We start from the raw sequence: 24,353 nt of genomic DNA on the forward strand, positions 1-24,353 counted from the left end.
GTTGCTCCTACCTCTCCGATTTAATGGTACTCTACTCTGCTATTCCCATTTCCCAGTATAGACTACTTACATGACATGAGTGGCTCATGAGACAAACCTTGACTTCAATTGTTATTATGCGGTTCCAGATCTAGATTCTCACATTAGTGAGCATGTCCTGCGGTTGCAAAGAAAGGTTATACAGACGGCCTAGTGCATTTAATTCAATCTATGTTTGTATTTTAATATATGAGGAGAGTATTTATTGTATTTTTGGATTCGATTCATTTAAATGTTTAATTCAACATCAATAGTAATTCAAGCCTCTACCAACGAGATGCTTCTGTGGAACTATGTTAACCATGAACTTGTATCACGGGGGGACAACGTTGGAAAAGAGCACACAGCGGATATCCTCCTAAGAAATATTTCGCGCGCGTTCTCGCATTGCTTGTCAGTGGTCAAACAATCGTCCAGGCTGTCAATAGTAACATCTTCGAAATGTCAGGCATTTACGAAACACCGAAAACCAGAATTAATACCTCTATGCTGTCCCAGTACATAAGCCGAGCGGTTTGTTTCGTTGGACGTGTTGACAAGGTAAATCCTTTGAACTGCGTTGAAATGTTCATGCATTGGCCTCACTGTCTGTCTCTTGTCTTGATAGAATGGGTTGTCGAAAAGCGATGCTCCGTAGTTCTATATAACCTTTATGAAAGCCCGTAGTCTGTGTTGAGGCTGCATAACTTTGAGCTACTTGACAATTCTTTGTAAGACTAGTTTATTCTGTGGATTGATTAAAGTTGACTTGCTCAAAGCATTACAACATGCTGCTGATCACATGAATTTATGTATTCAATCTATGAAATGTCCCCCTCTGTCCTCTAATTGTTTATGCATTGTTGTATTCTGTCCGTAAAGGTCTATCCATCAGGGAAGACGTTCACTCTCTCGGACGGAGAGGGGAAGTCCGCATCATTCGAACTCAATGATCCCGTGAGTACAATCAAAGGGGATGCATATCTCAAATCCTATGGATCTCTTTGGTACAGTCAGTGGGGTACAATATCTTGCACAGTTTTGATGACGTCCAGTTAAGTAACCGAGCATCACTTTAATGAGGGGGAAGGTTGTGCTTGGCAAGAGACCGGCACCCTGAAATACACCACCATGTAGAAAAACGAATTAAACATCTCTTCTGGTGTTTTGACTTCATTTAAACTTTCCGCAAGAAAGAACAACAAACAAGCCTGACCTGGCATCACTGGCTGGAGGAGAGCGCTCCACTGAGTGACATTGTATTCAGGGTTCAATTAAAGCTCGGCCCATTAGTGCACTTGGCAATAGTCATAGAACGTGTTGTCTTTTGTCTCTTTTCCAGCTGGAGGAGGAACTGAGCGGGATTGTGGAGGTCATCGGCATGGTGTCCAACAAAGGTGCAGTGATGGTCACTGCATACACCCTGCTCAGAGAGGACAAAGGGATTGCCTTCGGTAGGCGCACACTAAATTGTAGTGACTCTGAATTCCAAATCAAGTAAGGCTGTATTGGATATTGGTAAGATGTTCTTATTTCCTTACAGATCTCGAGCTGTACAACGAAGCCCTGAAAGTCATCCACGACTTCCCACAGCATTATCCTTTTGAGGTTGCCACGAGTGGATGAGCGCTTTGGAGTTCCACCTTTTTTCACTCCTTGCTAAAGATCACTGTAATCTTCTATCTTAATTGTTTTGTTGTAAAAATAGATTTGTACAAAGTTTCCTCTATCCATGTTTTTGAGAATAAAAAAGAGCCTATGTAACTGCCTGTTCAGTCAGTGTACCAACATTCATCATAATGTTTGATTTTAAACCTGAGTAGTGTTTCAAAATGAACGGTGGCAGGGGTTACAGAGCAGAGATGACGTCTAGACCAGAGCCCTTGAGAACCATATCCAGACCAAGACTCAACCATTCAAGATCCAGCCTACAGACCAACAGTAGACAGTATAGACCAAGATCAAGACTCCATCTCTGGCACAGGGGATCAGTATTTTAGATAACTGTTTAACTCGTTGTCCTCTTCACACAACTTAGGTACATTTTCGAGAAATAAATACCGGTAAGCGTTTGGGTACATACAGTGCAAACACAATTGTGTTGTAGCGCCCTCTGTTGTTACAAAGTGGTCAATACAAGAAAAAATCTGTCAGGAATTGGGATGAGGACCTTATCTGGTCTGTCCCTGTGAGTTATGGAAAGAGGACAGGAAAGGGGTGTTTCTTATTTTGACATCCTCTAAAAGGTGCTGCATGCAAAGCCATGATTGCTCATGGGTCTGGGAGCTGTGGGGTTGCTGCTTAGCTAGCTGAGTTGTCCAATATGTATAAAGTCCATTTCAAGTATGTTATTTAAAAGCTCGGCCATGTTGTCTTATAACATGATTGAAGGGATGACATCAAAGTTTGTTTAAAGACCTCTAAAATGATTTAATGTTGAGATTAATCCATCTCCTTCACCATCTGTTGCATTGATCCAACAGGATGTCCAAATCTCAAATGAGAGATTGAACACCATCTAATTTGTGAACTGTAATAATCTCCACATGGGGAAAGGCAGTGAGGAGGGGGAGTTGCTAACGGCAACCGTATGCAGCTCTTAAGAAAATGTTGAATGGGTTATAATAACTGTTCATAACTGATTCAAACACAGCTTTCAATTATAGTTAACTGTCATGAATTATACTTCAAAAATAATATAAATTGAAGTGTGGAATTAAGTGTGAGGTGGTACCAATATACTATATCTTGTTCCCAGATTTTCTGCATTAGGATTTAACTGTCATCACAATTTTCTTCTCAAGAGAGATCTTCATACAGTAAATGCAGGTTTTCATATGTTTCTGTAATAAGGTTGGAAGGAGAATATTAAAATTCATCCATCACCCTTTGGCAAACCACCTGGTAAGAGTTTTCATGGAAAGAATTTGATTAGGCAGTTTCATTTCTCATTGCATCCAACTATTTCTAAATGAAGGCAAAAATGATACAAAAAGAAAACATTACTGTAAAAATAGCTTCATGGCAAATTGATTTCTGTGTTGTATGTCATCATTATGCAAGAACTGTAAACTATTGGTGGCGGTGGTTATGTACAATGTGCTTTATATAAGCTGCCTCTTGATGGGTGGGAGAGGTTCCAGCCTGGGGCAGAGCAGCTGCCATATTGTGGCAAGTTCAGACAGTGATTGTTACGGCATTTGCTACCTCTGGAAAGCTGCAACTGTGCAAGAGAGGTAAAACTGTCACAGTAACCTCTCCTAATCACAGACAAGTTGTCAAAGAAGAAGATAGAAATAATTGTATTGTAATAGATGGACAAATAAAGTTATACAGTATATTGGTGTGGTGTGATGTGATGTCATGGGCAGTATTTCTGCTACATGTTTTTGAATGTATTTAAATTACTTTCAAGTATTTTGTCATTTGTATTTGACTGGCCTGAACAGATATATTTTGTAACAAGATACTTTAGAGAAATTACCAAAAAAAATAAACTCTTTAACAGGGATCTAAGTTTGCCTTTTGGTGTGATAATGTCGCAATTCATCTTAAATTTGTTTTTAAATGTAAGGTAGTGATTTGGAATCAAGCTCTGATTATAAGATAGCCCTGACTGACTTCTAAGCCCAGATGTAACCCTTCTATTATGAGAACATCCTCTTGGCATAGCGGTTTATGTCTGTTACAATTGAGTCTATAGCTCAACAAAATGTGGAAAAAGTGAAGGGGTCTGAATACTTTCCGAAGGCACTGTATATTCTACATACCAAGACAGGCATTAGTATTGATGTTGCAGTTTCCTATGAATACAACAGCTCTCAATAAGACAAGCTGATTTGAACTGACATGTCTTAAACAACCTCCACATATAATAACATGCCTATCAGGGCCCCATAGAGGAGGACTGATTCAGCCGTATGAAGCTGTCAGGCCCATCAAAGTTTAAAGTGCTGCAGGGAGATTTCTCCATGTCACACCTTTGACATGTTTTACAAATGATCCAAGCATGGCAGGTTCAGGAAAACTACATACCTGCAGGCCATGCACGGAAACACCCAAGGGCGTGAAGCTGTCTCTCAACTGGATGCTGCTGCAGATATATATAGCTCTTTGAAGTCACATTTCACTCTTTTTTATTACACTGAACACCCAGAGTTCAGGTCGACCAGCCTTAGTTTTACAGTTTGTTTAAGCTCAAGCCCCAGGCCCTGGTGCTTGTACACACGCTCGAAGGCAAATGCTGGAATAAAAAACTAAAAACAGGTCACACCATAGCCTCACTGCTTAACATCACCCTCAAAATGACAGAAGATCTCTTTAGAGTGTACCTAGTGCAATACCACGGATGCCAACATGATCCACTCCTGGTTGGCAGTCGAGACTTGAAACTTTGTTATGATAACATTTAGAAAGTTGGGTAACACTTCAGTATCGGGAGCACTTATTAGGCACTCCTTTGTAGCTGATAATAAGTGTTTAATAAGCAGCTAATTGGACATGTATTAGGTGTTTGTTCAGTGTTTTATTATTCTTATGTTATTGGTCATGTAGTGGATGGCCAGTTAGATGTGATTTCAGCAACCCTCCAATCACCGGCTCACATCCGGGGATTGAACCAGCAACCTTGTGGTTACTGGCTAGCCTCTCTAACGTCAAGGCCAACCCCAATAACATTGTTGTGTGTGTGTGTGTGTGTGTGTGTGTGTGTGTGTGTGTGTGTGTGTGTGTGTGTGTGTGTGTGTGTGTGTGTGTGTGTGTGTGTGTGTGTGTGTGTGTGTGTGTGTGTGTGTGTGTGTGTGTGTGTGTGTGTGGGTGGGTGTGGGTGTGGGTGTGTGGGTGTGTGGGTGTTGGTGTCTTCAGGGGCTGGGTAGAAAGCAAACACGTATAAGATACAAATTATTGCCTAATATGTCAAATAAAGTATTACCGAAAGTTTCACACAGGGCAGGATATAAGGATTATATCCATCCTATAGTACATAGTTCTCTCTGAAATGCCCCGAACATTGCATCCTATTGAACAAACCCCATCTGTGGTCAGACCCCAGCTCTGTGCTGTGGCCTCCTGCCACTGAGCTTCTAAAGAGACAACGACCGATGTTGGATCCCCCTTGCGTGCCACCGTCCTAATGCAGCATTCATCACGTACTGTAGCGGAGCTGCTTCCGCGGGCTTGTTTGTCTTTCTTTATCTCGGTCGCATGCTATTGCTGCAACCAGTGAGCTGTGGCAGGAAGCTCCCTCCGATCTCCCAGACCAGGCTGGCATGGCTGCTGCCGCCGCCCGTCTCTGTTGTCTTAACACAGCTCTGTCTGCAGACAACCAGCCTCTCATAGAGTGCCAGAGCAAGGCTCTAACAACAAGCACTCCCAACGCAGCCACGGAGGGTTCCAGGGACATTTAAAAAAAATATATATACACGTTTAGGGTGTTTTTGCAGAAATGTTCTGTGTTTAACATCTGCGTACTGTATTGTACTTAGCATCTGTTAGCGTCAGTTAGTGCCGTTGAAGCCCAAGTTGCATGAATCATGTCACTTGCTTTATATCACTGGCACCCTCCAGCTAAGGGAAATTTATCACTGATTACTCAGAATGACATTTTAAGTACTGTAAAAGTCAAATATATTATGAATGCAACACCTGTGTTGCTTTGTCAAAATATGGAGGTAATTTGGGTAATTTGATCTTTTTAAACAGTTCATATGGTCGTTTTTAATGTGTTTCACACCAAGTGATGTAATTTGACTCTGGTATCCTGTATGCACTGATTTAGTTTAGTATTGTTTAACCCACAAGCAACAGTATCTGTGTTATAGTGTTAGGAAACATACTTTGTTTCAATATCTATATTCCCTATGGCTCATTGCACCAAAGTTGAGTACTTCCCTGATGATGATTGTTAACCTATCCTGCAGGAGCAATCCCTCTTTTCAGTCACTTTGGATTTACCTTAGGACAGGAAAGGGGTGTTTCTTGTTTTGACATCCTCCAAAAGATGCTGCATGCAAAAGCCATGCTTGCTCATGGGTCTGGGAGCTGGGAGGATTCTGCTTAGCTTAGCTGAGTTGTCCAACCTCACATGTACAGTATCTCACATGTATTTCAATGGTCATTTGTCAATGACGTTCTCTAAGCATCCTAACTCTTCATCTCCTCTCCTCGGCAGATTCTTTACCCCATCCCCAGCAGCCTGGAGACCCGCTTGTACTCATGTTCTGATCCTGTCTGACGCTTTTAAGTAAGTCTAGTTTTAGTACTAAACCATAGTACCGTAGTATCAACTTGATCACATTCACATTTTTGTAAACCTGGCCAGATGATTGCTCATGTTGAAGTCTTGCAAGATTCAAAAAGTAATAAAAAAGTACGAGACCACCGAAGCAGTCACGAATGCAAGCAAATTATGCATTATTCTCACAAAGGTTAGAGACAGTAGGTCTATAATATCAGAAGTTGTGCAACAATTAAATAGAGACCAATTGTTGATATTACACTATAGAGACTTTTTTTTATATATATATATAGCTTTGCAGTTCTGTCTTAATTAAATTCAATTAAGACCATTCCATCGCACTGAATATTCCATAATTATATTCATAATTTATTAGCAATTTTGCCTCCAAATAGTTTTCTTATTGTAGCCTTACAATAAAGAGTGATTATAAATTCCACTTCAGCATCTTATCAATATGCTAACTCATATACTAGGGTTCCAGGCCAGCCTATTCATCAGTGTATGTCCCAACCTGATCAAATCTGACTTGTAATAAAACATTTGTGATTGGTCATATCCCCATGCCTTTTGACAACTTTGTGCTGTGTGATTGTCTGCCTCATAAATATTCAGTGTTCCGAGTGCAGCCCCCCTGGTGCATGTTTGAATTGAGCGGGTTTGATCACCGCACCTCTCTCGTGCAGTACTATAACGGGGATAAGAAGCTCGCCTACTGGATTATGTAACTCAACCCTAACAATCGGACTGTTACAGTGACTGATTGTATTTAAATGAGAATAGAGGTAAGGTAACTGATTTGAAATTACCTCCTGTTAACACCTTAGTGTCAAGTGGAGTTTATCAAATAGCCTATGGCACACGCGCATGATGTCGTTTCACCCCATGTCAGAAATGTGTTGAATGCAAGTACCAAATATAAGGGTTTGATGCTTTTCTTATATTTAAATACCTTAAATGTTTACTTCAATGAATTGAGTCTTGAGCCTTTTTCCTTTAATGGTAAATGAGTGAAAGGTCAGGTAGTTTTGCTGAAGCGTTTATATTGGGTCAATCGATTTTATTGATGAATGAGTTTTCTGTAAAAAGATTGTCTGTGCATACACCGATCATTTGAGCAAATATATGTGCTGCCAAATTTAAACTCAATGTCAATCCCATTTATTTTCCAATCAATTATAATTAATGAATTTAATTCAAAATTCATTAAGTTAAAAACGAATCATTAATTCAACAGTAGACAGTCAACCGTAGCCTAGGGATATACTGACTTAAACCCAATCCTGCCAAATAATTTTGGGGCAATTCATAATTCACTCCACTTAGTGAATAGGTCTGTTCATCACAGGTCAGCAATGATGTTTACTTTTGTGAGAAAGTGAATGTTTGCTCAATAATTTTATTCAATAGCCAAGGATTATAGTGTCACAAATCAATACAAAAGTGTTAGTAATCCCTATTTATTCCAAAATACCTGATATTGGTTTTAATCCACAAAAACAATGTCCGATGTCAACAGATTTGCAGCCAACATTGCTTACAGAGAGCAGAGGTTTGTTACAGCAAGGTATTGCACCTGCTATGCCCTCCCACTGTACAGTACATGTGTTTTTTGATATGTTCCCCTTGTAAACAAATTCTGATACCACAGTGGCCCATTTCTATTATAGATGTTCATCATGGTGTGGACGCCCTCTAGTGTGTGTAGGAGTCATAGCAGTCTGTTGTGACCTGGTTAGAATGTGAGGTTGCGTGTGACCCAACAGGTGCGGATGCCGCATTACTTTTGATCGATACATCTCCTGAAGTGGTTATGAATTAAGGAGGAGAATTCATTTCGTCCAACAGAAAATTCCCTTCCAACGTGTCTCTTCTATTCTACTCTACTCTACTCTACTCTACTCTACTCTACTCTACGCCACTCTACTTTTTTAAATCTACTCTGCTCTCCTCTATTCTGCTCTGCTTTTTCTACTCTACTCTACTCTAGGCTGAGCAGCTGGACAAGAGGACACAATGTTGAAAGTTGTGGAGCTGTTCCTTTTCATGTCGGCACTGGCACACAATGCCCAAGGCCAGGCCAGAAGAAGGAAGGGTCAGAGAGACGATAGCCAGATCGTTCTAAATGAAGGGAAATGTAAGAGGTTTTCCGAAGGAATCATTTCACTGACTTCATTCACCTCTGTGCTGTATATTAGACCCATGATTCTTAAGGCATCAGGCTAAGTAATGCATCATTCACCACTATTCCAGTTGCTTGAAATCAAACATGATTTTTCGCCCATCCACTTAAGTTCTAGCCCATGAATACAGTCCATCTCTAAGATGAAGCCTACTCCTAGACTAGATATCATCTTCAATAGAAAATCTCCATTGGAGATGGATTTCATTCTAGGATTAGGCTCAATCTGTGTCCAGGAAACCGGCCCTAAGTGTTTAACATTGATTGTTTTCTCGTTTGTCGACCAGTTCTGATCTGCCCTGTGGAGATCATGTTCATCGTGGACAGCTCAGAGAAGGCCAAGGCGCTGCTGTTTGAGAAGCAGAAGGACTTTGTCCTGCGTTTCAGCACGCATCTCATGAATCTCCAGGCGGTCGGCTGGCGCCTCCGGGTCCGCCTGGCCGCCCTGCAGTACAGCAGCTCCGTCTCCCTGGAGCACAACTTCCGCGACTGGCAGGACGTGGACGTGTTCCAGAGCCGCGTGGCCTCCATGGCCTACATCGGCCACGGCACCTACTCGGCCTACGCCATCACCAACGCCACCCAGGTGTTCAGCCGCGAGACGGCCGCCAGCAGCCAACGGGTGGTGCTGCTGATGACCGATGGGGCGGACCATCCCCGGAGCCCCAGCGCCGTGACCGCGGTGGCCGAGGCCAAGAAACACAACATCAAGGTGTTTGCTATCGGGCTGTCGGGCCTTCCCAGGGACGGGCCCACCCTTGTCAGGCTGCGCTCCATCGCCAGCTCCCCGGCACAGCAGTATGTGTTCAGCCTCGCTGACAGCCAGCTTGAAGACAAGCTATTCAGGGAAGTGGTGAGTGTGTGTGTGTGTGTGTGTGTGTGTGTGTGTGCGTGTGTGTGTGTGTGTGTGCTTTGTTCTGGGGAGAAGGAGAATGTGTGTTTCTGGCACAGGTTGATGAGAGTGTGCTTTTTGGATGGTGTTGGTGAGTATGTGTGTTGGCGTGTGAATTCATGCTGTGGGCTGGGTTTTTGTTGACAGATGAGTGTATTTGTAGGGATCTAAATTGTGGGCTGTGGATTATCAGGTGATTCTGTCAAGATGTGAATGACTTGGTTGCAGTGATCTGTCCATAGGGACACCAATATCTCTCCACATTGCCTCCTGAGTCTTAAATCAGACAGTAGAGATTGTTCTTTTGTTCCTGATGTCCATGATCACATACCAGTCGATAAATCCTAAATGTACCTTCAGTAGGACATGTATTTAGTGTATTCCCAAGTGTACTCTCAAAATGGAAAGCACTGATTTTGTTTGTTATCATTTCTTCTCTTATAGAGCACGATTGTCAACACAGGGGTAAGTACCTTCCATTGAAGATGGGTTAGGGTTAGGAGGGGGGGGGGGCATTGCCATTGATTGACATTGCTGTGTGTTCTGCATCTCTTTGTTTCAGTGCCCAGAGCCCAAGTCGTGCCTGTGTGACCGCGGGGAGAGAGGCCCAGCAGGAAGCCCAGTGAGTGCTCTCACCTATCTCATCCAGGCTGTTTGATACCATTCCTCATTCCATTCCATTCCTGACAATGAGCCCGTCCCTCCGATTTCAACCCCCACCAGCCTCCACTGGTCTCACCGTCTAACCTAATCTAATCTAGCTTCAGCTTAGCAGCAGCAGCAGCAGCAACATCCTCTAACAATCGATGAACATATTTTAGAAGAACTTTTCCATTTGTGAACATTTCGAAAGAGCAACCTCTTTCAGAGCGATTTTCATTCTCTTTTCCCCTTTGTGTTACACCACATACATGTTACAGACACATAGTACACAATAGCTGCACTCCATTTTAACCTACAATGTTGCCTCCACATCACTAGTACCCCCACTGTGTTTCCCAGTGTCTGCTCCCCAGTAGGCAGTACCTCCCATCGAGGTAGAACACTTGTTAGTGCCCCCACTCTGTTTCCCAGTGTGATGTGTGTGATGACTCCACATTGACAGTGGTTTATTCTGCTCTGCCACTACAAAGGGACAGTAATCCTCAGACAGGGGGTGTGTTATTCCTGGCACTGATGCAGCAGGATAACCAGACTTCTCTCTCAGGCCTACTGTAGCTGTAGTGCCCTGCTCCTCTCAAAGAGTCCCCACCCCCCCCCCCTCCCACCACCACCACCCACCTCCCTACCCTCCCAACCCTGAATACAGCAGGTGCCTGTGGCCTCTGTCCACTCAGGAGGGTCCAGACCAGGGCACCACATCAAAGAGTAGGAAGTGTTTCCCACACTGCAAGTGTAGCAGGCCGCAACGGGGGCACGGCACGGCCAACGCGGCGGCCGTGTTTTCACTAGCAGCGCTTTTGAAGAGAGGCTCTCTGCTGGAAGCATAGGTCAAGGATGGGAGATTAGGTAAAGGCAAACACACGGGGCTGGATCAGGGAGTACAAAGCTAACCGTGCAGGGGGGTTCAGGTTTATATTGTAATACACAGAGGTTATAAAGGCGTCACACACACACACACACACACACACACACACACACCGAATGACCACGCTCACCTAGGCCATAACACGCGATGGGAAAGGGACGAAATAGGGGGCCCAAAAAAATCACATTCTGATTTGTCCCTTTAATCTCCCCTCTTTCTCTCCCTTCCCCTTTAATCTAGGGGAAAACAGGCGAACCAGGATCTGACGGGGCTCCCGGTCCGAAAGGATCTCGTGTAAGTTCTCATTTGTCCGATGATAATCCACCGTTTGTATTGAATGGGACAATGGAATGTTGTTTTTTTGACGGTAATGTATTTTCTGGTCTCTGTCAATGTAGGGGGAAGCTGGTATCAATGGCCGTTCAGGGATGGAGGGTCTGGAGGTACTGTGGCACGCATTTTCTAACAGGACTGTATCACCAATCAGTGCTGTGTTATTGTAGGTTGTGGAAGTGGTATGGAGCAACTTTAATGTGTGTTCTCCTCCTTCTACAGGGTCGCCATGGGACTAGAGGGGAAAAGGTGAGATATTTCATATCGTTGCCTGTATGACTCTCATTCATACCTCAGCGATAATGAAAGAGTACAATCACATTACAGTATGTTGAAGGGACTCATGTTCAGACGGTCCGATGAAAAGTGGAAGTCCCTGATACACAGTGGAACACAGTGAAACCATCCTGGAACACAGTGAAAACGCGGTGAAAACAGTGAAAACACAGTGAAACTCAGTTTCACACCACAGAGTCGCGGTCTCTGTCCCGCCGTGACACGAGGCAAAGGTGCCAATGCTGTTAGACATGGCAGGCAGATAACATCAGTTGAATGAGTGCCTATCGTCCACTTGCACGCTATGGGTTTAGTTCTCACTTTCACTACTCGTGTTTTCCAGGGGGAGCGAGGAGAATGTGGCGCCCCCGGGATGAAGGGAGATCAAGTAGGTTTTATGAATGGTTGTCCCCCGTGCTGGTTCCATTCTGATGGGTGGCTGTGGTCCGTGTGGATTAATCGCATTGTGATCTGTTCTCTTGTCTTCCCACAGGGTCCGGACGGACCTCCTGGCCCGCGGGGACCCAGAGGAGAGCAGGTGACTCACTGTGCTGCTGGCATGGGCATTTTTTGGGACATACACTTAATTAGTTTTTTCCCTGAATACATTAGATTGCGCCAGATCTGTTTACGTGTTCATTTTATGAGGCGGTGATGAGGGAATGGTCAGTGTCTGTGAAGGGATACGGTACATTGTAGAGTAACTGGCTGCTGTAGACACAAACTTAGAACTCTATTTGATGAAAAACAGGTAACCAAATTCTTGAGATTAGTCAAAATCATAATTTCTCTTGGGCTACAAGAGTCAACCTTTCTATAAACTCTCACAAGGTGTCTTCAACAAAACCATATGACTTTTGCAGTGAATTGAAAATAAATAATATTGATTCTCCCATACCTTCTCCCTGAGCTAGAGAAAAGTTAATTCTTCTACCTTTTTTTTTACCCAGTCACCAATTTAGATTGTGGAGCCCAAATAGACTTTGAATGCGGTACATCAAAAATGTAAACTTTTTGAAAATTAGAAAAATTGAGGCTAAATCAAATGCCCATACAGTCCTCATTCATACCTGTGAATGAGTGAGTGGTCAAATTGAACGATTCCTGTGCGCCCCGCATCCACGCTGAAACAATCAGGGCAACATGGAGATGCACACCGAGTATGGCCACTTCTCCTGCTCTGCACTTATGGAATGTGAAGTCCTGGATTAGATGTTATCCCCCTCCCAATGTAGCGTATCTAAAGCAGTGAATCCAAGCTTGCCCTGTATTGTTCTGATCTTTGAGCAGACTTTGTTCCATAGGATTAGTGTTTCGGCACATTTTATCCATTCCCAGTCCTCTCCTTAAATGCTTGCCCCCTCCAGCGTTGGCATGACGACAGCAGCCAACGTCTGAGTGCGATGGAGTTGTCAGACAGCCCTGCCCTGACCCAGGTTCCCATGAGGGCCACCTATGCGGATAATCTGACAACTATGGACGATAGTGGAGATGTCACTTAATCCCCCTCCCCCCGTCCCCCGCCCCCACCCCCGTCCCCCGTCCCCACTCCCCGTCCCCCGCCCCCACCCCCTCCCTAAAAACACAAGACAAGTTTCCCATTCCATAACTTGGATTTGAACTTTTAAACCGGAGCGTGGTGGGTAGGAGCTTTTGAATACATTACATGAGTCACATAAATGAGTAAATAAATCAACAATAAATGTTATGTACTTATAGTTGATTTATTGATTGATTTACTTGTTTGTGATGCCATATGGTTGCATGTCATTTGAATTCAGCCACTGACCACATACATGGTGTGTGTGTGTGTGTATGTGTGTGTGTGTGTGTGTGTGTGTGTGTGTGTGTGTGTGTGTGTGTGTGTGTGTGTGTGTCTCTATGGCAGGGTCCTAGTGGAGGCCCTGGGGAACAGGGCTCAGAGGGGCCGACAGGTCCTAAAGTAAGGCTGTTGTTCTGCACACACAATCCTTTCCCTCCAGACATTTTAGAATAATAGAAAACACAGCAAAAATGTATTCGTCCAGTTGGTAAAAAATAAATCATACCCGCTCCTTCCCAGGGTGATCGTGGACCCAGCGGAATCACTGGACCTCCGGGGGATACTGGGATTGGATTTCCTGGTGCAAAGGTGAATTTGGGTTCACTTGATCTATCCTAAATGCAATGCAATGGTGCTGGTGGTGGTGATGTTGATTCTTGAGACCGGACTAGCCGGCATGAACTTTCTGTTGATCTCCTAGGCTTCTAACCCCTTCTCCTGTATGTAACACATTCTAGGGGAATAAGGGAAACCAAGGAAGACCAGGACCCACTGGTGCGATGGGGATGGGTGAACCAGGACTACCGGTGAGTTCCCTGTCTGACTGCTGTTCTGCAGCCATTCATAAGGCTCCATCTTGCCCTCTTGTAGAATGACTCACGCATGTGTGCCAGCCAGGCACAGATATCCTACTGAATTGCTCGTACGTGTTCTTTGGTACCAGAGTTTCCACTAGGTGGAGCCAGATCTCACATAAAGACGATACTACTGCAAAGCTAACATTGACCTTTGTCTCAGACCGGTATCCTTTTGTCATATACATGTGTTGTCTACCAGGGTCCTCCTGGTCCAGGAGGGGTGCAGGGGTCACAGGGCTTCCCAGGAGAGGGCCTCCCCGGGCAGAAGGTGAGTGACACCATCACTCGCTTCTCAATGGTCCCATGAACCTGCTGTTGAACTCACTCATAGTACGCCTCAAGAGCCTTGACACTCGCTTTATATGTGATGATGTAAGACTATGGCTGTAGGTGTGAGATAAGGACACATAGGATTGGTGTTTAAAACATTTATGATGCTGACTTCAACGGCCTTGTGGTTAGGCGTGCCTCTCCGCTTGGCACTCAGGATGATGGATTGGGGGTAAGGCTCTATGTGTACATTAAGCTTCCTCACCCTATAGAAACAGGATATATAGGCCCCTGCGCTATACGCTGTTCTAGCTTGTATGTTCACGGCACCAAAGATGAATAACTTTCTTTATGATAGCTCTGTGTTTTAAGAGAAGATAGGACTTTAATCTCCACAGGGGGAAATTTGATTGCACCAGCCCAATACAAACATAAAAAAACATAAAGAATATCAACGCAACAAATACAAGATGACAGCAATAGATAGACAATCAAAAGTGAATTCCTGCTGATGTCTCTGTGTCTTTGTTTCAGGGTGATAGGGGTTACGAGGGCCCTAAAGGGATCCGCGGGCCCCAGGGATCGGGGTTCAAAGGAGACAAGGTATGATTCCTCCTCCTTAAAATAGCAGTTATTATAAGTGAGGCCGCTAAATGCTAAGTCTCCTGTTTGATGATCATCATGAAAACCTGCTGTGCAGTCAACATATGACCTATGACCCCTTTCACCTCTGACCTCCAGGGAAATGCAGGAGCCCCAGGGTTGGCAGGAATAATGGGATTTCCAGGAGCAGGCATCCAAGGAGAAAAGGCAAGGCCAATCAAAAACCTATTCGTCCTCTTTTATTGTGCCTCAAATAGTCACTATGAATTGAGTCTACATATATATTCATCTTATAAAGGCATTGTCTAAACACATTGATTTGTGTCTCTCAGTGATGTCATTCATTTGTTACTCATCCTTCTCTCTCTAACTCTCTCTCTCTCTCTCTCTCTCTCTCTGTCTGTCTCTCTCTCTCTCTCTCTCCCTCTTTCTCTCCCCCCCCCCCTTCCTCTCTCTCTCTCTCTCTCTCTCTCTCTCTCTCTCTCTCTCTCTCTGTGCAGGGGGACCAAGGGCCAGGGGGGCCGTCTGGTCCTAGAGGTCCTCCAGGCCTGGGTATAGTGGGCGCAAAGGTAGGTGGAACAACAACATGTGATGGTGGATGACACGATGTAGTGGGATAAATCGATGGATATCTATATCTAGAATCTAGAAGAAAGGTCCAGATGTGTCTTATTTCATGTCATGTTGGAGCTGTGTTGATTTCTCTCCACAGGGTGACCAGGGCTTTCCAGGGGAGCACGGACCACGGGGGAAGAGAGGGGTTGGGGAGCCAGGGCCGAAGGTAAGATGAGAGACCTTACCAGGCATACAGGATGGGCTCAAAGGGTCCTGAACTAGGACAGTTCTTATGAGTCATCAGTCTTATGAATGAGCTTCTGAATATCTGCACACATCTACAATAAGGTCTCTCAAATCAGTGATCGACTACACATATTCTAGATTGAATTTGTCAGAGTAGTAGAGAGAGTAGATTCATTGAACAACCAATGAATACATGAATTAAAGATAAGCAGGTGTTGAGCATATACATATCAGATCGTTGTGTTTCTTTGGTGTTGAATGTGGATGCCCATGTGTGATGTGTGATGTGTGATCTGTGATCTGTGGTCTCCTCCAGGGTGAGCCCGGACCAGGTGGATCAGCTGGTATCCCTGGTATCCCTGGGGAAGATGGAGGTGTTGGACCTAAGGTAAACAAGCCGCTAGGCCCTAGGTCAAAGTTCAACTGGGCGTTCCATGTTATTGGAATATGGTGTTCCATGTTATTACACAATGTGAAAACGAAACGTTGAATGACTTGTCCCATAACGCACCCTTAAATACTAAGATCTCTGACATGAGAAATGGTGATTGTGTACTGTAAGTTGTTGATTTGCCTATGTTTTTGTTGTTGTTGTTGTTGTTTTGTGGATTCAATTAGGGTGAAATGGGATTAGCTGGACTCCGAGGTGCCGAGGGTGCGCCGGGCAAAGGAATTCCTGGAGAAAAGGTGGGAGGGTCACCTACGGTCTCGGTGTCATAAAGCGTAATACACCCAACCTTTAGGCATATTGGAGAGGACATCCTGAATTGTCAACACTCATTTAACCTTGAGCAAATATTGCAACGCTTTGATAGGCTTTTGTGCAAATGGTATGAATGGTTTAAGGCTACCGTCAATGGGTGTGATGGCGAGAAAACGCCGTGGACCGGTCACGCAAGTTGACTCAGTCAACAGAGTCAATATCCTTGAGAAGGTTTCACCTTTGATATACAGTTCAGCAATACAATGCGTCAAAAACAACATGGTAGTCTTAGTCTCTTTATGTTTGCTGAGTGTAAATCCACACGTACATGCTGTTTGTTTAATGTTTCGCATTTTCCTTCTGGAGTTTTCACCACATATTTTTTTATTCATTCTTTTCTCTCATGTTTGTTTAAACCTTATTTTCTTTGATCTTTACATGTTATCTTCATTCATCTTTCAAAACAGACTTTAAAACATTTAAAACACACATAGCAAAAGATAAATGTATACATAAAAGAACTGAGGATGACACAAGAAAATATTTATAAGTATTTACAGTAAAGATTTGTACAGTACATCGGTTTTGTGACTGATTTCTCCTGTGTGTGTGTGTGTGTGTGTGTGTGTGTGTGTGTGTGTGTGTGTGTGTGTGTGTGTGTAGGGTGACAGAGGTGACCGAGGGCTCAGAGGGCTGTCTGGGTCTACAGGGCCAGTCGGACCAGCGGGAGCCAAGGTATGTTCAATATGGGAGTATATGACTACCCGAACAGGTAAACCACTAGCTGTTAGTCATGGGAATGTAAGGGTTAACGGCAGGGTCACATTTCTGGTGTGGGAATGCTGTGCTGTGATCGGTGTTCCGTCCTTTATGGTATGTGTGACGATTTTTGGGAGTGTTAGGATTTATGATAATAAACCAAATGCTTTGCTGTTCCCACAATTACTGATAAGAATCGACACTTACCACCAATAACCTGCGTCACAGTTTTCTGTATCACCACAGTACAATGCAGCTGTTTCATTTCTTAAGTCATTACTTGCATGGCCACAATAGATCCCCAGATGTCTATGCAGTACTGCTTATCTCCCCATTTATTTGCTAATCTAGTATGGGATGTGTACTGAAAGGCAGCTGATGGATAATAATAAAATAATAAAAAAAAAAAAAAAAAAATGTGCCTGTTGGATAATACCTGTGCACTCCCTTCCCATGACACTCTCTCAGTTCATAGTTGTGAGTTAGACTGCAATACTGTTGAGATAATACTCAGGAATCTACTTGTACTCAGTGTTTAATGTATTGTTCACAAGGTGACATCTTTCTTGTGTTTAGGGAGAGCCTGGCAGTTTAGGAATGATGGGCTTACCTGGGCCTCCTGGGCGCAGCTTACCTGGATCAAAGGTAGGTGACGCACACGCACACACACACACACACACACACACACACACACACACACACACAGAGGTGTGTATCCATTCCATGCAATACAATGAGCCCGTCCTCTGATTTCTCCCTCCACTGATGCACACACACACACACACACTGACACAAGACAGTGCGTCAGTCCAGCGTGTCTCCAAAAACATCAGCTCCCGCCACAAACCCTTCCATTTCTGAGTGAAATGAATAAAGTGATATCAAAGTGTCCATATGTCCATGTCGACAGGGTGACCCTGGGCTGGTGGGGCATGCTGGCCCTGTAGGGGAGCCTGGCGTTGGGATCACTGGGCCTAAGGTAACCTGAACACACAGTGTTCATCATGTTTTCAATACTGAAAAGCACTGCACTGAGCACTATGGAGAATGAGTGCTGCGTATGTGTTTGCCTCTCCATCAGGGTGACAGGGGGAACCCCGGACCTGTAGGGTCATCTGGGTTGAAGGGAGACGGCTACCCAGGACCTCAGGTGAGAGGGCCTGGGAGAGGGCGGCAGAGGGATTCATTAATTGATCCAGATATAATGATGATGACGATATAATGATGTTTATATATATAATGATGTTATGCTGATGTTGTCTGCTAGAGGCACATTTCAAGACTAATGGCTTGAAGAACATACTGAACATTGCATTGTGAACCACCATTGCAAATGTGTTCCTCTTTAAAAAAAAAAAAAAAACAGGGTCTCCCAGGGTTACCAGGGCAATCAGGAGAGATTGGTCCTGAGGGGATAGGATTACCTGGTCCTAAGGTTAGAACTTTACCCCATGAATCAGCATTAAATACACACCATCTCTCTCTCTCTCTCTCTCTCTCTCTCTCTCTGTCTCATGCATGCATGCACACACACACACACACACACACACACACACACACACACACACACACACACACACACACACACACACACACACACACGTCACTTGAATTGAGACAGTTCAACATGTATTTCAGGGTGACAGAGGATCATCAGGTGTACCAGGACCCTCTGGACCACCTGGGATCGGCCTGCTGGGACTGAAGGTCAGTGCTGAACACAAAGAATAGAAACCTGTTGCCTACAGTACTTCTACCTGTAGAGACAATCCAGTTGTCTTTTTTACATGCTGGTATATAACCTAATAGCAATGTCATTACATGGTAGAAACGTCATAGAAACATTCTGGTTATACATAATAGCAACATTAGTCATATATCGTATATTAAGTTGTAACATAGCAGTTCTCCATATGACCTGATGTTGACCCAGCCTGACAGATATATGTGGATTGCAGGGTTCTGTCGGCCAGCCAGGGGCATCTGGTCTGCCAGGCCTCCCAGGAGAGGGCATACAGGGGCCCAAGGTAGGGCCACCTTGCTGGGCTGCCATGGCTGCTGCTCATGTAGACATAATGATTTGATATACAGTAACATTGATGGGAGTAATGAATAAGTGATTTATGGCCTCAGAAATCTGAGAAAGAATTTGAAAGAAATCGGTCCAGCAATTTTTGCTGTGCTGGCATATAGTATGTATGCATAATGCAGATGTGCTCCTTTTATGTTTGCTACTGTTTTGTCATTTTGTGAGCATAACAATATTTTATTATGCTCACAAAATGTCTTATATTTATTTTATTCAACCCTTTTGACTGGGAACATATTCTCAGAACATATTTGCATATTCTGAGAACATATTTGTATATTCGGAGAACATGTTTATATATTCTGAGTACATATTTGCAGCGACGACGCAGGGAAGTGTTGCAGGGGAGAGGGGAGGGGATGAATGAATACATATTTGCTGACAGTGTCTTATGGACACCATGGAATCTGTAAGACTCCTTGATAAGCTACTTGTGGTTAATCTGTTTTCTGTGTGCCTTGTCTTCTCGTGCCCTGAAGGGAGAGCCTGGGTTTCAGGGGCCAATGGGCCCTCGGGGACCCGCAGGAGACGGTCTAGCAGGAGAAAAGGTACAAAAACACAGACATCACTGTGTCAGAGACAAGAGACACAACCATTTACACGCCTGGCACCCTTGTAGTAATTTTGCCAGCAAACTAGCAATGACTACAGTCTGGGGAAGATCTTATGAAGCACAAATACGTTTATAATGAAGCGGTTTGACGTCAATTGGATCATTTTTTCATTTCCTTTTAATGCGAAGCCTCCGCCATCATACTTTTTTAATGCAAATGTACCACGTTGTCTGGCATCCAGGTTAACCTTTCTCTGTTTACTATAAATGTTCTTGTCGATGTGATAAACGATTTGAGGTGATGTGTTGTCATATTTGCAGGGAGACAGGGGCATTGGCGGTGACCGCGGGAGGAAAGGTGACAAGGGGGTATTTGGAGAGACAGGATCAACTGGACCAATGGTATGAGAGCCTCTGCCTATCATTATACACACATCGTGGTTTCATGGTATGCTAATTGCTAACCTGCACTCACATTTCCTATGTGGAAACGTGTTAGTTCTGTGCATTGACTCATAGAGGCACTGTTTAACACTATAATGAATTAGCCAATAATGTTATTTTTGCATATACTGTCTGCAATGCAACAATAAGTGCCTAACCACAGACATAAACTGTGTTATAATTTACAGGGGAAATCTGGAGAGAAGGGGGGTGCTGGATTGACAGTGAGTAGAACACTAGAACAGATATGGTTCACTGTAAACCTGTACTAAGTCAGTTTGAATATCTCAACAATTCAAGATACATACATGCATCTATTGTTCTGCCTACAGAGAGAAGAAGTCATCAGAATAATCAAGGAAATCTGTGGTAAGTCATACTGTACATTGTATCTTATACACCAGGACATTCATCACTATTGATTTCATGTATTCAATTTGTGTGGGTTTGAAATAACCTTGTCTCTCGATGTTTATTTTTGGAAGGCTGTGGTCTCAAATGTCGAGAGAGCCCTCTGGAGCTAGTATTTGTGATCGACAGCTCAGAGAGCGTGGGGCCGGACAACTTTGAGGTGGTGAAGGACTTTGTGAATGCCCTGATCGACCGCCTGACGGTGAGCCGAGAGGCCACGCGCATCGGCGTGGTCCTGTACAGCCACGTGGACGTGGTCGTGGTCAGCCTGAAGCAGCAGTCCAGCCAAGACGACATCAAGGCCGCCGTCAGGAAGATGGCCTACCTGGGCGAGGGCACCTTCACGGGCAGCGCCATCCAGCGCGCCAGCCAGCTGTTCCAGGCGTCGCGGCCCGGGGTGAGGAAGGTGGCGGTGGTGCTCACAGACGGGCAGGCGGACCGCCGGGACGACGTGCAACCCGAGGACGTGGCCCGAGAGGCCCACGAAGAGGGCATAGAGATCTTTGTCATCGGGGTGGTGAATAAGAGCGACCCTTTCTACACTGAGTTCCAGGCCGAGATGAACGCCATCGCCTCAGATTCTGATGAGGAGCATGTGTACCTGATCGATGACTTCATGACTCTCAGTAGTACGTGTTCTGACTTGAAAGGAGTTTTGTGATTGGTTGATTACTGTTCAATTTGAAATATGATAAATGCCTACCTGGGTTTTTATTATGAATAGATTGTTATTATTATTATTAGTAGTAGTAGTAATAATAATAATAATAATGCTAATAATAATAACAATAATAATAATCTATTCATAGATTATGATGAAAGAGTTTGAGACTGATTCTCTATGCCAACCTGTATGTACAGCCCTGGAGAGCAAGCTGTTGAGCCGGATTTGTGAGCACGATGATGGGACACTCTTCATTCCCAGCTCCTTCCTGCCACCTGCCCCCGTGCCCACCTCAGTAACCTACAGGGAGTCTCCAGACAGGGCCATCGTGCCTGACTTCGATGAGGATTATAGAAGAGTAAGCAAAGACACTTGGATGAACAAACAAATCCACATGAGATAAACTAGGGTGACCCTTTATTTTACGGCCTTGTAAATCTATTTCGATTTTATTTGATTGTCCTCAAATATTTACCCAGTAATTAACTATTTGGAAACGACTGTATGTGGTAACAAGGGTATGTGATAAGAACAATACCAATGTTCATAACCACTTTTACCACCAAATGATGAAAAACACAAACTGCTTAAATTTTCACGTTTATTTAGTTTTAAAGTGCATTTTCACCAAGGTCTCAACGCACTACACATCATATAAAAGCCATACACATTAACAAAACACAAAACCTAAACATAAGCATATGGGTAGGCTACACAATAATCTCAACATGGGGAATGGGGAAAGGCAGTGAAGAGGGGGAATTGCTAAGGGCAACTGTATGCAGCTCTAAAAAGGTGGGTCTTGAGGTTAGTCTTAAAAGCGGTCCTTGTCCCTGACCCCCTAACAAGGGCAGGCAGGCTATTCCACAGAAGTTGGTCTCTAGCCCTGCCTCCGGTTGTTTTCTTTTTGATGCGGGGGACGACAAGCAATCCAGCTTCTTTCGATCTGAGGTTATGAGTGGGTTGGTAGGACTTGATCAGATCTGCTAAATACTCAGATGCGAGACTGTTAAGGGCTTTATATGTTAAAAGCAATACCTTGAAGTCTGTACGCTGTTTTACTGCTAATCCAATGATGACACAATTATACACAACTAGTGTATCAAGCTGGACTCTTAACAAACCAGAAAATACTCCAACAAACTAGATACGATTCTAACCTTTTATATACATATTTTGGATTTATATACATAACATATTGAACATGCCACTTGTCACATCCACAAATAGCTGTCATGCATTAATTACTCTATAACCCCCACCCCCCCTCCCATCTTTTTAGCCTGTTCTACCAGTGGATACTGAGACTCCCCGTCCCCCTCGAGTCCCAGAGTTGGGGGGCTTCGATGAGAACTCCATTGACACGAGTAAGATAGCATCGTTCTTCGAGGATCCCCTGAATGAGCTCCCAGACTTAATGCCACCGTCCTCCGGGGGGAGGGTGAAGCAACGCCCCCGTGTCATCTCTGTGATGGGCCCCCAGACCCCCACCAACTGGCTGTACATCCCCGAGACTACACAGCCCCCCCTCACACAGCCACCTCCTCCCCAACTGCCCGACGTCTTTGTACCAGGTGAGCCCTACGTCACGATTCACATTTGTTAAGGTTTATTGCTTTATTGGTCTTTCAGCATTATTATAGGTTCTTAAAAACGTTTTACTTTTAATAACTTTGCTTTTACAATACAAACCATCAATGTGGAATAAATACGACAATTTCAAAATGCTATAAATGTCTTTGCTAAAATTTCAAAAGGTTCATACAGTGTACATCTTACATAACACCAGGAAACAATGGAAATACCTATGTATCTCTTACACCACCTGCACCTGACAGGCCTTTTCTTTACAGAGTGTTGTGTATCTTTGATTGGCGTGGTCTGTAATTATATACTATACTGCGTTGACATTTTTCTTTGCTTTTGCATCATCAACCTACTGGAAAAATCTTGCGGCCGTTGGTTTCCTTGATTGTGCAATGCCTTTTCTAAACGGTTATTACAGCTTCAACAAACCAGAATGAGAGATTAATTTGTCTTTTACAGTCGATGGATGTAGGCAAACCTTGGACCCAGGGCCTTGCCGGCAGTACGTGGTGAAGTGGTACTACGACCCAGAGGCTAACTCCTGTGCCCAGTTCTGGTACGGAGGTTGCCAGGGCAATGGGAACCGATTTGACACGGATGCCGGTTGCAGGAATGCCTGCGCCCACACGTAACAGACACTGTACTACGACAAGGGCCGTGTGCAAAGCCTGCACGTTCCCCTATGACATCACAACTGACCCAATGCACTGAGGACATGGGCCTACATCACTACCAGTTTGACCACAGCTCAGGTCAATGACAGCACTGCTAGACTGACACTCCATTTGATCGCAAAGGAGACAAAGTGACCTGTGCTCTTAACTACTCTATTATCATCTTCATGTAGTCTGTGGACCCCCCATACCCCATCCCCCCCCCCCCCACCCCCCCTTGTACAAAATGTTCAATCTGTTTATATTTTTTACAGTGTTCTATTTTGCCTTTGGATATACAATGCTAAAAAGTTACTGTTCTGAAAAATGTCCACTCTTGTTTTCATCTGTCATACTGTCATATTCTGTTGCCCATGTTGTCCATTTTGCCATGGTGTCTTAAGGGACACATTCATTTCTTTCCACAAATCACAAATTGACTCCAATTAGAGTTCACTGGTCACTGATCTATCTACATGTGTGTTCTTAACCTTTTATCTTCTTTGACGACTTTAATCAATGCCTTAGTTGGCTTTACTTTAGCAAACTGAATGTAACCGAGGATATATTGCTCTAGACCGCCAGAACTCCATAGGAGACATAGCTACTTCTACTGTGTGTAGAGGTTGATGTTAACACAAATATATTAACCTTTGCTACATACTGTATGTTGTAAAGAAACTGAACACTTGACTGTAAATATATTGTTTATTGTTTAACATTGTACAACACAATAAAGAAGGAAATGTCAAACTCAGAGACGTTGTATTTCACACAACAGAATAAACTTGTTTCAATAAATAAGAACATGTCTTACAAAAATAAATCGTCGACACCTTTCAAGAAAAATATTGGTATGTACAGAAAGGTTACATACTGTAAACAGAGGGACATTAGTGGTCGGTGATGCAGTACACACCTACAGCCACTGAATTCATAGTGATTATAGCAT

General features: G+C 43.9%; 2 protein-coding genes across 2 annotated transcripts; both read left to right on the forward strand.

Annotated features, from left to right (window-relative positions):
* Window positions 1-407: 407 nt before the first annotated feature.
* rpa3 (replication protein A3) lies at window positions 408-3,361 on the forward strand. The gene is made up of 4 exons (XM_083684896.1): window positions 408-579; window positions 901-975; window positions 1,361-1,472; window positions 1,562-3,361. Exons 1-4 carry the CDS (start codon window positions 481-483, stop codon window positions 1,642-1,644), a joined length of 369 nt encoding a protein of 122 aa, XP_083541022.1. The 5' UTR covers window positions 408-480; the 3' UTR covers window positions 1,645-3,361.
* Window positions 3,362-8,269: 4,908 nt separating this feature from the next.
* On the forward strand, window positions 8,270-23,380 carry col28a1a (collagen, type XXVIII, alpha 1a; the record flags this gene model as incomplete). The annotated part of the gene is made up of 34 exons (XM_083684889.1): window positions 8,270-8,390; window positions 8,723-9,288; window positions 9,772-9,792; window positions 9,890-9,949; window positions 11,096-11,149; window positions 11,254-11,298; window positions 11,411-11,437; window positions 11,808-11,852; window positions 11,958-12,002; window positions 13,353-13,406; window positions 13,527-13,595; window positions 13,745-13,813; window positions 14,064-14,132; window positions 14,669-14,737; window positions 14,876-14,944; window positions 15,238-15,306; window positions 15,450-15,518; window positions 15,855-15,926; window positions 16,157-16,225; window positions 16,905-16,976; window positions 17,577-17,645; window positions 17,911-17,979; window positions 18,082-18,150; window positions 18,367-18,435; window positions 18,639-18,707; window positions 18,959-19,027; window positions 19,569-19,637; window positions 19,964-20,044; window positions 20,275-20,310; window positions 20,419-20,455; window positions 20,572-21,126; window positions 21,359-21,519; window positions 22,444-22,735; window positions 23,208-23,380. The coding sequence occupies 34 exons, from the start codon at window positions 8,270-8,272 to the stop codon at window positions 23,378-23,380; spliced, it is 3,552 nt and encodes a 1,183-aa protein (XP_083541015.1).
* Window positions 23,381-24,353: the final 973 nt, after the last annotated feature.

This window comes from Argentina silus (genome assembly GCF_951799395.1).
Source record: "Argentina silus genome assembly, chromosome: 14".
NCBI classification, from domain to species: domain Eukaryota; kingdom Metazoa; phylum Chordata; class Actinopteri; order Argentiniformes; family Argentinidae; genus Argentina; species Argentina silus.

Bases quoted from the DNA above. Each gene is read 5' to 3' on its own strand.
- rpa3 (XM_083684896.1), top strand. From the start codon at position 481: ATGTCAGGCATTTACGAAACACCGAAAACCAGAATTAATACCTCTATG. The intron at 580-900 runs GTAAATCCTTTG...CTGTCCGTAAAG, and splicing joins TCGTTGGACGTGTTGACAAG to GTCTATCCATCAGGGAAGAC. The intron at 976-1,360 runs GTGAGTACAATC...TCTCTTTTCCAG, and splicing joins CATTCGAACTCAATGATCCC to CTGGAGGAGGAACTGAGCGG.